The following is a 15,223-nucleotide window of genomic DNA, read 5'->3' as shown; positions in this document are numbered from 1 at the left end:
TCTAGGTGGCGGTGGGCGGAGGGTGGATGTGGGTGGGGGGTGCTGAAGTAGAAGGCAGTTGCAACTACAGCGCGGATGTGCGGGTTTTTTCTTGAAAGGGTCAGATAGAAAAGAGTGACGGACTCTGTGTGTGTGCGCAGGGAGGAGGTGGCAGAGGGGTTTGGCTGGACAGGAGGGGAGGGAGGTGGGTACTGGGGGGCGGGTAGGAGGTGGTACACCCTTGTCCCTGTAAGCCCCCTCATTAAAAGCAGTCTGAAGGAGCTGGAGAGGGAGAACACACATACACACAATACTCACACACACACACACACGCGCGGACATTCTTGGTTCAGCTTCATTCAGATGAGGTGATTTAGCTGCTGTGGTTAACGCGGCGCAGAGCGGGACACATGTACTTCCTCAGGCAGGACAAATCCACATGGGTAACAGGTGGGATTTCATCTTTTGTCGGCTTCATTTTATCCCGCTTCATTAGTGGTCAGTCAGTCGGATTAAATCTGATTTTAAAGAGCGTCGAAAAAGTTTTTATCCTGACGTCTAATCTAAAGTCGCAGCTTGCGGGTTAACAGGGGACAAGCCGTCTTGTTTTGTGCTATTTCCATTGGTCGGTTTTTCCTGCTGGACTTAACCTGCGGAGGTGGAGGATAGGTAGGCTGCTGCTGACTGTATGTGTGTGTGTGCGTGCGTGTACTGCGTGAGTAAAGATAGTGTGTGAGGCTGAAAGCCGGTTACCTAAAAGGGCTGTGCCAGGCCAGGCCAAAGTGGGTTAATAAAAATAACCAGCGTAGGAGCAGCGACAGTCCAGGAGTGCAGGCAGAGGAGCTGGAGAGAGAAAGAAGAGAGGAGGTGTAAAGAAATCTGTCATTCACCTGAGATTAAAGTTTAATCTCTAATCTGAACTGAAAAATTGGCTCCGGCATTTATTCTTGACAATTTCCGTGTTTAATTTTAAATCCTGTAAATAATCTCAGAATTAAGGGTTTTGTGGCGAACGTATGCGGGAGTGTGAGGACTTAACATGATGTGGTGTCTTTGTATGGGAGCGTAAATGTGTCCGTTATTGAGCTAAAACCATCAGCACTCCCTAAAAGTTAAATAACGCTTTACATAAAAAAATTACGTTGTTGTATTATTCCCTCTTTTTTGCGTATTGGCGTCGCATTCACGTTTTTAATCGGGCTGCCTTCTCCCGATCTTTCTAATGCTCGTCGGTTCCGTTTCAGCGCCTCGTGCCATACGTGTCCTCTGACTTTTGTCTCCTCATCTTCCTTTTCTCCCATTTTTTGTTTTTGTTTAATCTTCCTCCTGTAAGATAATTAAGTAAATCATTAAGTAAATGTTGTTAACTCTGGAATAACAACCCCAGAATCTCCAAATGTACCTGTATTTTTTCCTTCTATTAAAAAATTATCTGTCTGTCTGTCTGTCTGTCTGTCTGTCTGTCTGTCTGTCTGTCTGTCTATCTATCTATCTATCTATCTATCTATCTATCTATCTATCTATCTATCTATCTATCTATCTATCCATCTTAAAATAGAGGTATAATGAGACATGTATCCGATGCCTGCTTTAATTGTGTCTTATCTGTGTGTGCAGGTTATGAGGACGGCAGGATGGAGTTCCCAGACCACAGCAGACATTTACTTCAGTGTCTGAGCGAGCAGCGGCACCAGGGCTTCCTGTGCGACTCCACTGTGCTGGTCGGCGATGCGCAGTTCCGGGCTCACCGCGCCGTGCTGGCCTCCTGCAGCATGTACTTCCACCTCTTCTACAAGGACCAGCTGGACAAGAGGGACGTGGTGCACCTAAATAGTGACATTGTCACGGCCCCGGCCTTCTCCCTGCTCCTAGAGTTCATGTATGAGGGCAAGCTGCAGTTTCAGAACCTTCCCGTGGAGGATGTGCTGGCGGCAGCCAGCTACCTGCACATGTACGACATCGTCAAGGTGTGTAAGAAACGACTTAAGCAGAAAGCTACGGCAGAAGCGGACAGCACGCGCAGAGAGGAAGATGGCGGTTCCAGCTGCTCCGACAAGGCCGACAGTCTTTCAGATGGTTCTACGGGCCGCCCGGCTACAGCCGACCTACTGCACAGTGATGAAGAGGAGGAGGGGAAAGCCGAAGGAGGGCCGCTGTGGATAAGGCTGCCATCTGCTGAGAGACCAGGAACCCCGGCGATGGCGCCCACCAGCCCGGGTCAGGGTGAGGCCGAGATGCAGACTGGGGAAGGGTTAAGGGAAGGAGGGAAGCTGTTGTCCCCAGCCGGCAGCCCCACCAGCTCTACCGGGTCACTCTCTCAGAGGTCTCACTGCTCGGTGAACTCTCGCAGGGGCCACAGGGGCAGGAGGGTGTCCAACGACACGGCCGACTGCGTCCTGGATCTTTCGGTTAAACCGATCGGTGGTAGCAACAGTTCCAACCACCAGCAGTCGTATTTCAGCGGCGCCGCAACACCCGACAGCCTCCAGGGCCCGCTGGCTGTGAGGGTGAAGGTGGAGAAGGGCGTGGCCTCTGACGAGGACGATGAACTGGGGGGTGGGGACTATGCAATGGAGCACAGCGGCATTACGAAGGCAACCGTTCCCAGCGCTAATGGCGGCCTGGCCCACCACGGGGGGGGGGCCCCCTGTCGGCCCAGCGGAGGCTGGGCCTGGAAGCACACCTGTCCGCTTTGAGAGAGGCCTCTCTCGCCTCAGAGCTCGAGCGGGACGAGAAGCCCTCGGCCATGGCGGATGACGAGGACATACTGGGGGGCGAGAACGAGCGCGCCCAGGCGGAGGCGGCCAGCATGGACAGCTCCCTGCTGCCCTACGTCTCCAACATGCTGTCGGCTCCACACACCCAGATCTTCATGTGTCCGCTCTGTAACAAGGTGTTCCCCTCCCCGCACATCCTCCAGCTCCACCTCAGCTCCCACTTCCGGGAGCAGGAGGGCATCCGCTCCAAACCCGCCGGAGACGTCAACGTGCCCACCTGCACCATCTGCAACAAGACCTTCTCGTGCATGTACACGCTGAAGCGCCACGAGAGGACACATTCCGGCGAGAAACCCTACACCTGCACCACTTGTGGCAAGAGCTTCCAGTACTCACACAACCTCAGCCGCCACGCAGTGGTGCACACGCGTGAGAAGCCGCACGCTTGCAAATGGTGCGAGCGGCGCTTCACGCAGTCGGGGGACCTGTACCGACACATCCGCAAGTTTCACTGCGAACTGGTCAACTCCCTGTCGGTGAAGAGCGAACCGCTGGCGCTGCCTAACGTCAGGGACTGGGCCATCGAGGACAGTTCGCAGGAGCTGTGGAAGTAGGGACAAACTGCCGGCTTTGTTTAAGGGAAGGAGCGAGAAGGAAGGGCAGAACGGGGAGGTAAAAGGGAGGTTGCAAACGTTCATATCTGGGGTTCACCTTTTTGTCGCAAAATCTCATTCGATTGCACTTTAATAGCACATGAAAATGTTACTACTGAGTTGCTTTTCTTTACTCTTTGGGGGCAGTTTTGTTCTATTTGATTCTGAGCTCCTTATTTTATTTGGCAACAAGTTCCGTTGGGTGGTTTTCATCACTTCCGAGGACTCTGGTCCCAGTGAGAATGTCCCGCCTCTTCTGAAGAGATTTTACTCCGTTTCATCTCAGACACACTCTGACCGGCGCCGGTCGGGTCAAACACACTGAATTTATTCCTTTTAATACACTAAACGGGTACTGTGATCAAATCCACGCCGCCGCTGCACTACTCTGGCAGAAACAGAAGTCACCCTGACGTGCACGAGTGTGTTCTGACTCTTTTGATTTTCTCTTCTTTCCTTAACGCTGGTTAAAGCTCTTGGGTGTTCTGGTTAAAGCTGACTGACAAACCGATGGCACTCATGCAATGCACAGCCTCCTTTTTATCACTTCCAATCAATCTGAAGTATTTTATAAAAATAAAAAAGACCTTACAAATTATTATTATTATTACTATTGATATTGTTATTATTGTTATGAATAGATTTTTTTAATGTAGCTGGCAGTCTTTAAAACATCTCTTCTTTAAAAGGTATTTAATTTAAAGTTGTTGTATATTGTTCTTCTATAGTTTTAGAACTTTAATCGGCTACAGTTTTTTATTAATAATTATTAATATTATTTTGTTACTTTTTGTAATGGGACCTGCTGTTGTTGCATGATGTCCAAACTTGTATATTTTAAAATAAAATGTGAATTTGCTGTATTACTGTACACATTGTAAGTGATCAAATATTTGAGGATAGGCTTTTTTCTTTGATTTGTGACTCCAGGGTGCGGCTCTGACCTTTATTCTCACCAACATAGGAAAAATGCATGAAAATTTGAGTTTTGTCTTGAACATTTGAGGGTTGTTTTTTTTTTCCATCAGGGGAAAATATTGGAACGTTAAAAACTTTGGGCAGTGAAGACTTAGATCTTTTTCCTAAACCCTACTTCTGGTAGGTCTGGCTCCTAGAAGAATGTTACCGAATGTGTTTCCATTGGATGTTGAAGCGATGTGATGAAGCATTTTACGCCTGTGTCTATATGCACTGATCTCTCTGCTGTGTGTGTGTGTGTGTGTGTGGTGTGTGTGTGTGTGTGGTGTGTGTGTGTGTGTGTGTGTGTGTGGCCTGGTTGCTACCAGTCAAATTAACCTGCTGAAGATCCACCAAGCACTTCCTGCTCTTCCTCAGGCGTTAAAATTTCTCCACTGCTGTACGTTTCTGTTTTCCGTCCTCTCCCGACGGAGCCGGTTCTTAATTAATTCTGCTTGTTGCAGATGTGGATTCTGGTCAAGTGCAGTTATGAGGCTCTTAATACAGACATCAAGAGTTGTGGGGAGAGGGGCTGAAATGGGGGTGTCCTGCTGAAGAGGGGAAGGGTCAGATGTCTTTGCCCCCCCCTCCTCCTCCCCCTCCAAGCGCTGCGACGCGTCCTTACGCTGAGGTGGACGGGAGAGAGAGACGCATGCCTGAATGCACCTTTTTTTTTTTTAGAGACATGAAATCAGATCTGTTTTTTCTGAAAAGATGCCTTTATTAAAAAAAAAATGATGCTATGGAAGTATTTGATACAGGGAAATAGTCATGTATAAATTATCTGAAAATGATGTCTTATTTTTGATGACGTGATTGGAAAGTTTTTTTTTTGTATGTGACATGTTTTTGGGGCTGCATCTGTTTATTTATTTATTTTATTTTTTTCCCCCGAAGCAATGGTCAAGCGTTTATACAATCCAAAATCATACATGGCTGATTTATGGATATTTATGTGCGCGCAGGACGAAGGTGGTCGCGCGCGCCATCCTGTCATCTGCTGGCACCTACAGGCGCCGCCAGTGTGGGTGACGCCGCAGCGGTTTTGCGCTGCGTCGTCTCGTTTCTTCTCATTTCTTCTCACTCCATCCTGCTGTTTTCACGGCTGTATTTATTTTTTTGTTGAGTTCCTCTGGTTGTACTTGACCGCCTTAAACTGCTGTAGTCCAGGCTGTTTTTACTATTAATATTTTATTTTTTAAAAGTGGGAGTTTAGGGTGGGAGCGACATCATCAAACACCCCGACGACCTCATGGAGGCTTTTTTTGACTAAGAAAATTAAACATTCAAACGTCATAGACGGTCTATTTAAAGGCAGATGGCGGGAATCAGTCTTTTCCAAGGACAATCATTGTCTTGCAATTAAAAAAGGAAAAAAAAACTTTCAGATATATTTGCTCCCTGTTAAGGTTTAAAATAAAAAACTTTTTCATGTTCCTTTTTCAGATTTAGTCATTTTTAGCTTTGACAATCATAGTTGGTTGATTTTTTTTTTCTTCTTTGAGGGGAGTAAATCCTAATTGTGTTTAGTTTTGTAAAATTTTTTTGGTGTGCTGTTGTTGACATTTTTAAATTGTGTGCAAATTGCAATAAATTATAAGAATCTTGAAATTCACCACGAGTGTGCGCTTTTGGTTTGTGTCACTTTTCATTCAGTAAATGAAAGGATTTCAGCTGCGTTTAGAGCCGCTCGGGAGGCGACTGGAACGTGCACGAACATGCTTGTGTGTGCATCTCTGGCGGGTCATACCTGGACCCAACGCACAGGCCTCGGTGCCCGCTCAGTGCCCTGTGGTTAGGGTTAGGGCTAGCTCTGCTGGTGGAGGTGTAGGCTGCGCTGCCGCAGCTTGTGGAGATCCAAGATTCTACACACGCGCGCGCGCCCACGCGACCTCCATCCAAAGCTCCTCAACAGCGCTGCAGTAAGGAAATCAGCTTTAGCGAGTGCACTGCTGCTCAGTAAACCTGCTCCTACAGATGTCTGAAAAGCCCCTGCACTTGGAGGCCAAGGAGCGGCGTTCATTAGGCCACAGATGGTCTCCTCAGTAAGCCCTCCTCCCACCCCCCACTCATGAACACACGCGATAAGCTCACTCCTAATCTTTATGACATTGTCTGAGGAATGCCTATTATTAGTTGGTCTAACTTAACGCTGTTTGAAGGAGCCCTTCCCATCACATCCGGTTAATTATTTCACACTTGGCCATTCACGTGGCCGTTCAGTGTGAGTTCAGATGACATTTTCCTTAAAAGTGAGCATCTTTGTGAGCCTGTTTTGAGCGCCTCGCTGCAGTGGAACAGCAGGCGTCATGATAACTGCTGTAGGAAACATCCTTCGGTCATATGGACGGCTCGGAGATCATTAATTGTAGTCTGCGGTGTTGTAAGTGAACATCTGCTTATAGACAACTGCTCGCGCTCTCTGCGCGAGGAGGCTGTGCGAGGTTTGCGGTGAATGTAGGTCATTAATTTGTTTCTGTCCTTTGTTTATTTAAGGAAGGGGGACAAAGGGGCAGCTGCAGAACCATTTGGCTGTGCCCAAGGCAGGCCAGCTCAACATGTTGGGAGGCTGAGCCCAGCTTGGGCTCCTGTCTGGGGCCCGGGCCCCTGCACACTGCTGCTTCGCGTGAGGGAGCAGGCCTCTGCCAAGCTGCCAAGAAGGGCTCCCGTACCAGGAGAGGGTTGGGAGGAAGGGAGGGAGGCAGAAGGAGGACAGGCAGATAAAGGAGAGGACGTCTCATGGGCTCAACCCTTCCTGATGTTTGACTGTTGGGTCACGTTTGTAAAAGTGGTCTCCAAACTAACATCTGCGTATTTGGCTGTATCCACGATGGAGCTCTCAAAATCACATCAACAGGCCGGTTTCTGTAGGAAACTTTATACATTTCAACACCACCACACACATAGGGTGTGCACTTTCATATGTACGGATGTGTGATGATGTTGTTGTTGATATTTTCTGCCTAAATCACGTGGGGAAAAAATACATTATTGTAGCTTCTGTGGCAGGAGGAGCAGCAGTTTGTGGACTTGTTGATTCTCAGATTTAAGAATTGACAGAGGAAGACCAAAAAGCAGGGAAAACTCTGTGTGTGTGTGTGTGTGTGTGTGTGTGTGTGTGTGTGTGTGTGTGTGTGTGTCTGTGTGTGAGGATTGTCTGCATATTTAAAAAAGCCCCTTTGTCAGACCCTCAGCACAGCAGGACAGAAGGCAAGCAACAAGCAGCAAGCAGACAATACAGTGGTACTACACTGGCTGGGTAAAGGGGGAGGAGGTGGATGAGGGAGGCATAAAAGGTTTTTTTTGGAGGGGGGGGTTGTCAGGGGGCACAGTGTCCCAGCAAAGCATCCACTGCACCCTCCTCCACTGGCCAAAAAACAAAAGGCGACGCAGCTCGAACTTGAATATCTGTGTGTCTCTGTGAGAGGGGGCCCCCCAAATGCTACCCCCCCTTCAGCCCCCCCCCCCCCACACACACACACACACACAGTCCATACAGGCACGACCAGTGCGTTCCTGCAAGTGTGCGAAAATCTAAATGATGTGTTGCTTTAGTTATGAGCGTATTTTAATAAAAACTGTGTGTGTGTGTGTGTGTGTGGTGTGTGTGTGTGTGTGTGTGTGTGTGTGTGTGTGTGTGTGTGTGTGTGTGTTTCTCTGCCATAAACACGCACTCACTGTCACGTACAAAGGCCTCCAGCTGGTTTGTCTGTAGGGCTGGTCTACAATAGGATTAAACAGTACTTGTCATCTGTGTGATGTTTGTGTGGAAGCAGCGCAGCCGTGAACTCTGAACATAAGAGAGGCACAAAGAAAAGAAGCAGGGGAAGAAAAAAAGAGGAGGAATCGTGTGAAGAGGAGGATGTCTGGGATGAACAGGTCAAAGCCACAATGAAGTCAGGAGAACCCAAACCCTCCTTGCCTGCGTCTCATACCTCAGACCGAGCTTCTGCCATCCTGTCCCAGCTGTGTGTGTCTGCCAGATAAGGGGCATTACCAGGGTGTGTTCAGGGTGTCGTTGGAAACTGCTGGCAGTGCACACATGTGCACGACTCAGCATTTTATCACCACCGCGTTGACCTGATTGGGGTCACGCAGGGAGGGATTCTTTAGTGCCGCTTAGTCAACCTGGCGGCCTGCTGCTGTGTAGATATTACCAGTGCACGTGCATGCTCGTGTGCGTCTGGCTGCTGAGTTGTTCACATGGACAAATACACAATACTAACACACAGGCAGGATAAGCCAGCAGCAGCCATCCAGCTGTGGAGATAAAGAAGAGTCAAGTTCGTCCTGCCCATCAACCTGAAACACGCCGATCATTCTGGATAATAGCTCTGAGACATGCACGCACACACACACAAGCTCACACCCCTGCGCCTCTGCAGCCACAATCGTGATTTCCACCAGAACTTTGAGGGATTCCACTGAATTAGACGGAGCATATTGAACTATTGTCTCCTGCTGCCAAGGCTGAGTCTGATTTCAGGAAGAGAAAAATAAATTTGCACAATCAGTCAAAACACGGCCGATGCGAAATCCATTTGTCTCTTTGTCATATGCTCGCCGTTTTCCCGACACACAGGAAGACACTGAAAACACTCCTGACAGCAGAGAACGTACATGAGAGGAGTTAACTGGCACACTGGACGCGTGCATGTGTGTGTGTGTGTGTGTGGTGTGTGTGTGTGTTATCACCCTGTGATGCCAACCTCTCCGCTCCCTCCCAGCTCTGGCCAGGCACGACCCATCTGTCACAATACCTCCTTCCATCCCTCCCCCTGCGTACCCATCCTTCGCTGCCATCCCTCCTGTTTCTCCCTCTTTGCCTCCATCACACCATCATCTTCCATCCACCCTCCCGCCCCTTCTCCTACCAGATAAAACCTTCTTCATTGGCCTCTTCTCATCTATGTCTCATTTATCTCCTCATTTTGGGTTAAAAACTAAAACATGTGGCTACTTTAGTTTGTGTAATCCAACAAAAGTCTTCATCCCAACAGTTCATAGTGGAGCCAAGAGCTGTTTTCCATGGAAGTCTCAGCTACTTGAATGTAGGACCCTGCAGGTCCGTGTAGACCCCTAAGGCCCAGTGTTGCTGCTCCATACTGAACCAAACGGATCCAATCTGGGCTACATAGACAGGGGTCCAGCCTAGGGAACTGGCACTGCCTCCGTGTGTGGTTGTGTGTGTGTGTGTAGCATCAGGGGTGTAGCCTGGGGTCTGCTGGCATGACCACGCGTTGGATTATTGAAGGCAGCATGGGACCATCTGTATGATGGCGAGGAAGAAACAGCAACGGAGGAACAGAGCGTAAAAGAAAGAGTTCTTGGTGTCCTTTTTTGGGACGTTTGGCCCACAAATGAAAACACATGAATTGGCCATGTTGTCACATCCAATGCAGAAAATCTGCTGCATTCCAACAACAGCAGGGATGAATAAGACCTGAAACGCTCATCTGGACCTTCCACATTCCTTTAGACAGTTTTCTTTAATTCTGCTGTTGGGGGCATCCCAGCACTGAAAACTACAGGAACTGGTTTGTTTTATTTAGTCTTTTTTCATTCAAGATTTCAGAATCAAAGATTGTGAGCTGATTATGATCATCCATCATTTGGTAAATAAACAGGATCATCATTTAGGAATTCATGTAGATGTTTCTGACTCCAGTCTCTAATAATCAGGACATTTAAACATGAGGATCATGTAGATGAGCTTAAACAGGCTGAGCTCATCAGATTAAAACAGGTTTTTACAGCAAAGGCAGATTTAATGCATGTGACGCTCCTGGAAACTGATGCACAGGGAGGTCGGAGGTCAAGGGCAGTCCGTTATGGTCAAATTAGATACACTTTAATCTCTGGGATTAAGAATAAAAATACGATTCAGGATTAAGATCTAACAATCTAGATCAATGCTGATTTTAATGTCAAAGTTTAACTTACTGCTGGTTTTTATAAGCAGGATTTCAGAACTTGTGAAAATCACTATTACATTTTCTATTTATGTTTTATTGTCCAGCCCATCTACTCCAGATCTGTCATGTCAGTGTTTCTAGGACATCTCTGTGCAGAGGTCACCTGGAAAAGCTTCTTCTTTAAAGAAATATGGAGAAAACTGATGCTGTTCATGCCCTTAAAACCGTTTTCACCCTCAAAACCGAAAATTTCCTAGAACTCTTCTTCTACCACAGAACAGGAAACTCACAGATCAACATAAAACAGCCGTGTGTGTGCATGTGTGTGTGTGTCTTATCAAGAAGGCAGACAGGCTGGCAAGCAGCTGTGGTTGTAAGTCTCGCTGTCTCTCTTTCTCTCTCACACAGACACACACACACACACACACAAAGCTCAAGCTGTTGTTGCTTAACGACTGGGCTGCTCCGGAGCACATCTGCACTCTGCATTATCATTAGCTCTCTCCCACATCCCCAGGATCGCTGACAAAGTGAACAATACCGACAATCACCCCCATCAGCTGCGGCCATATGGGCGCCATCCATAGCTGTAGAGCTGACCCCCCCTCTCAAACACAAGCGACTGGGTGGGTGGAAGGGATGAAGGGTAGAGTTGGTTGTGTTATGGTGTGTTGGGGGGGGGGGGGGGGGGGGGGTGAGCAGCAATTGTGGCAGCATCTGTTTGGCAATGACTTCTACAGTCGGCCTTTTATTTAAAAAAAGATGATTCTGTGAAGTTTCTTTTTGCTGTCATCACAGGAATGTGTGTGTGTTTGTGTATGTGTTGCCACCCCTCATCTATTACTCCTCCCTCCTGATGTACCTCTTGTCCCTCCCCTCGCTGCACAGGTAAACGCTCTTATCACCTCAATCCTGTCCTAATGGGCTGGGAGAAGGAGGAGGCTGGAGAAGGAGAAATGTGGAGGATTCAGCCCAGATGGCACAACAAGGTGCACTCCACCACTCTTTTTCTCCATCCCCAAATCTCTCCCTTCTCTATCTTGTCTCCTCTCCCTCCTGGACTTTGAACCCAGCTGGCGGAGGTGTTTTTTTCTGGAATCAGCACCAGAATCTCTCTCGGCTGCTCTAATTATCTCTCAGCTCCAACTGTATACCTCTAATATCCACACTTTCTCTCTCCGTCTGATGGATCTTAAGCTTCAGTCCTCAGAGGAACTTCACAATGAACGTGTCACCTTGAGATTAAGGCTGGTTGATGCACCATCTCAGCCTATTTGCTGTTGTTCTGACAGTTTATTTATTCTCCTCTTACGTAGCCACTTGCTCCACCTGCTGCGCAGTTCCACCAAACCCAGAAGAAATTATTGAGAAATACTGGGCTAAATCAAAGGGATTCATAAATTCCCTTTTGATTCATGATGATTTACAGCTCTGCTGCAGTCCAGTAGAATAACAGGATGTTGCTGGCAGAAATGTGCAAAATTTTAAAAAAAAAACCTAGATTCATCTAGAAAAAAGCTTTTGAAAGAGTCGTGCAGACTTCAGTTCTTATTGATCCAAAAAAAAACAAAAAACGATGACCTGATTAGCAGATGGATGCTAACACGGCCTTTGTGGAAGCATATAAAGATCAGATTATGGGTGGTTATTCTAATATTCTCTCCTATCTCTGCTGATAACTGCTGCACTAAGAAGGTTTAACTTTTTTGTTAAATATTAACTTTTTTTCAGTTGAAAAGAGAGGTCAGCTTGATTTCAGGCCCCAGACGTAGAAACGTGTCTGCCGAGCTCATGGGGGTATTTGATCACATTAGAGACTTCAGCAGGAAGCTAGCTGTTCCTCAGGATCCGAACAAAGACGCTGATCTTTGAGGAGCCCTTTAGATCAGCTGTTAACTTGGCTTTTCAAGTTAACAGATCATAAGAATCGGGCTGACACTTTTCTGTTAAACACGTCTGCTTTTATCCTGCTGAGGAAAAAAGGGACAAACTGAGCCACAGCCTCTGCCCATACGTGTACATCCTGATAGAGAAAATTTAGTGTTTCAAGTGCCCGCCCCCCCCATCCCCTTCCACACACACACACACACACACACACACACACACACAGACCTGAACAAGCGCCTCCTGGGCAAATATTTAAAGTCAAAACAGGCTGGACCCATAAAAAGCAGAAAGGCGGTGGTGGTGCGGCTACATCTGTCAGGGGGGTGGGGGGGTGGATGAGAGGAGAACCGGGGGTGACGGCAGCTGCTGGAATGAGTCTGGACGCTGCTGTCGCCAACACCTGTCCATACTGGAGACACGCGTCTAACAAATGTCTCTCTGCAGCCGTCAAAGATCACACAGCAGCGACAAATGTGCTGTCATCCATCCCTCTAACCCTCCATCCGTCCCTCTAGCCCTCCATCCATATATCTATCGTCTATCTGGCTGTCTGTATGGGGTTTTTTTTTTCACTGAAAACACACACCTAACCCAGCCCTTTGTAGCCCACCACACCCCTTTCCTCTGGCTGACCCCCATCTGTTGCCTCCCTGGGGAGTGTGTGAGTGTGTGTAAGGAGTAGGAGGTCAGGGGAGGGGTCTGGCGGGCGTTGGCCCCGGCTGCCCATTGATCAACAGCTGCTGGGCTTCTCATGCTGAGCTGGACGGCTGAGAAGGCGACAGCAGCTGGGTCAGGGAGAAGGTAGGAGCTGAGGTCCAGAGGCTGAGATGCCAGGACGGGTCAGGAAGCTCCCCCAAGCTGAGCTCCAGGAGCAGAAACTCAGGCAACAGGCCGTGAGGTTGGTGCCGAAGGTGATCCAGTCCTCAGCCTGCAACCTGCTGTTGCTTCATGTGACGAGTGTGTGAATGTCTCACACACACCCCAGAAACAGTAGCTAAAAATCAATCACAACAAATGTCCGGTCAACAGTTTAATATGGTCACCTAAATAAGAGTGTAATTGCCTGAAAGTGTGTCTGGAGAATCTATTTTTCTATAAACCACCATAAATTAGAGGATTGTTGTGAGTCTATTATGTATTTTTAGAAAACTGGCGTGTGTGTGTGTGTGTGTGTGTCTGAGAGAGAGAGAGAGAGAGAGAGAAACGTGCTGATATAGGAGCCGACAGCTGTTATCGGTGTCGGCCGTCGCACATCTGCTTAGTCGGGGTTGTTTTTATGGAGCTGCCACTGTTCAGTAGGGGTGAGGGGCCGAGAGGAGGGGGAGGTGGGGGAACTGGAGCAGGTGAAGGAGGGAGGGGGAAATAAAAAACAACTTTACAGGCTTTTTACAGCCACGCATTCCACAGAGAGGTTATAGAGTCACAGGTCAGGTGGAGGTTTTCACATGAGGGACACAAGCTGATATAAAGCATCAGAAGAAGCTTGAAGGGTTGAGCAGCTTCTCTGGAGGAAAATGGGTTTTATGTAAAATGGGATTAAAACTGTTTCTCCTCTATTAATGTCAAAAAACAGGAATAAAGACATGAATCCTTCAAAGACTTTAAGTTTGAGTGTGAACCTTTTAAAACTGTCAAAATAGATTTTTTCAAGGGCTAACTTACACTTCCAGTAAGCGTGTTTTTATTCACTTATGAACACGATTCCATAGCTAAATCGCCAACTAAGCCGATCAGTCATGGAAAAATCCAATTTGTTCCCCGACACAGGAGTTTCTCTCTTTAAGAGAATCAGATGATTTCTCCTGTGGAGGACCAAGAACATGTCTGAAGCAGGTCTCACACCAATCTGTGCATCCCCTCTGCATAAAGACTCCTTTGTTTCGTGGACAAAGACAACAAAGGTGGACAGAAAATGAAAGATGTTCAACTAGAGCAAATGTCTTCCGTAATGGGTGCATGTATTTGTGTGTATGAATCTGAACAACTCAGAGGGTGTGTGTGTGTGTGTGTGTGTGTGTCTGAGAGAGAGAGAGAGAGAGAGAGAAACGTGCTGATATAGGAGCCGACAGCTGTTATCGGTGTCGGCCGTCGCACATCTGCTTAGTCGGGGTTGTTTTTATGGAGCTGCCACTGTTCAGTAGGGGTGAGGGGCCGAGAGGAGGGGGAGGTGGGGGAACTGGAGCAGGTGAAGGAGGGAGGGGGAAATAAAAAACAACTTTACAGGCTTTTTACAGCCACGCATTCCACAGAGAGGTTATAGAGTCACAGGTCAGGTGGAGGTTTTCACATGAGGGACACAAGCTGATATAAAGCATCAGAAGAAGCTTGAAGGGTTTAGCAGCTTCTCTGGAGGAAAATGGGTTTTATGTAAAATGGGATTAAAACTGTTTCTCCTCTATTAATGTCAAAAAACAGGAATAAAGACATGAATCCTTCAAAGACTTTAAGTTTGAGTGTGAACCTTTTAAAACTGTCAAAATAGATTTTTTCAAGGGCTAACTTACACTTCCAGTAAGCGTGTTTTTATTCACTTATGAACACGATTCCATAGCTAAATCGCCAACTAAGCCGATCAGTCATGGAAAAATCCAATTTGTTCCCCGACACAGGAGTTTCTCTCTCTAAGAGAATCAGATGATTTCTCCTGTGGAGGACCAAGAACATGTCTGAAGCAGGTCTCACACCAATCTGTGCATCCCCTCTGCATAAAGACTCCTTTGTTTCGTGGACAAAGACAACAAAGGTGGACAGAAAATGAAAGATGTTCAACTAGAGCAAATGTCTTCCGTAATGGGTGCATGTATTTGTGTGTATGAATCTGAACAACTCAGAGGGTGTGTGTGTGTGTGTGTGTGTGTTGACTGCAGGAGAGAACTCATTTGCTTGTCCATTTACTCTGCTTCCCTTCACAGCACAATGCAGCAGCAGCCATTGGACAAAGAGGCCTCACTGTGGGATTCAAATGAAGGAGGGGGCTGGAGGCGGGGGGAACACATAGAAAGGACAGAGGGGCTGCTGGTGGGGTACAGGGGTTTGGTTTGGAGGGTAGAGAAGGTTGAATGAATTGCAAGAAGTGGAGGGGGCAGTAGATGATTAGGGGAAAGAGGAGGGGGGA

At 47.6% G+C, this 15,223-nt stretch overlaps 1 protein-coding gene across 1 annotated transcript; it reads left to right on the top strand.

Annotated features, from left to right (window-relative positions):
- The first annotated feature begins 210 nt into the window (after positions 1-210).
- zbtb18 (zinc finger and BTB domain containing 18) lies at positions 211-5,921 on the top strand. Its single transcript, XM_057047482.1, is given in 3 exon segments — positions 211-429; positions 1,597-2,613; positions 2,616-5,921. Coding segments are annotated over 3 exon segments (1,752 nt in total). The 5' UTR covers positions 211-389; the 3' UTR covers positions 3,311-5,921.
- The last annotated feature ends 9,302 nt before the right edge of the window (positions 5,922-15,223 follow it).

The sequence above is a fragment of the Takifugu flavidus genome, chromosome 11 (assembly GCF_003711565.1).
Source record: "Takifugu flavidus isolate HTHZ2018 chromosome 11, ASM371156v2, whole genome shotgun sequence".
Classification (NCBI taxonomy): domain Eukaryota; kingdom Metazoa; phylum Chordata; class Actinopteri; order Tetraodontiformes; family Tetraodontidae; genus Takifugu; species Takifugu flavidus.
The sequence above is the reverse complement of the archived record's forward strand: the minus strand, read 5'-3'. Positions and strand labels throughout refer to the sequence as shown.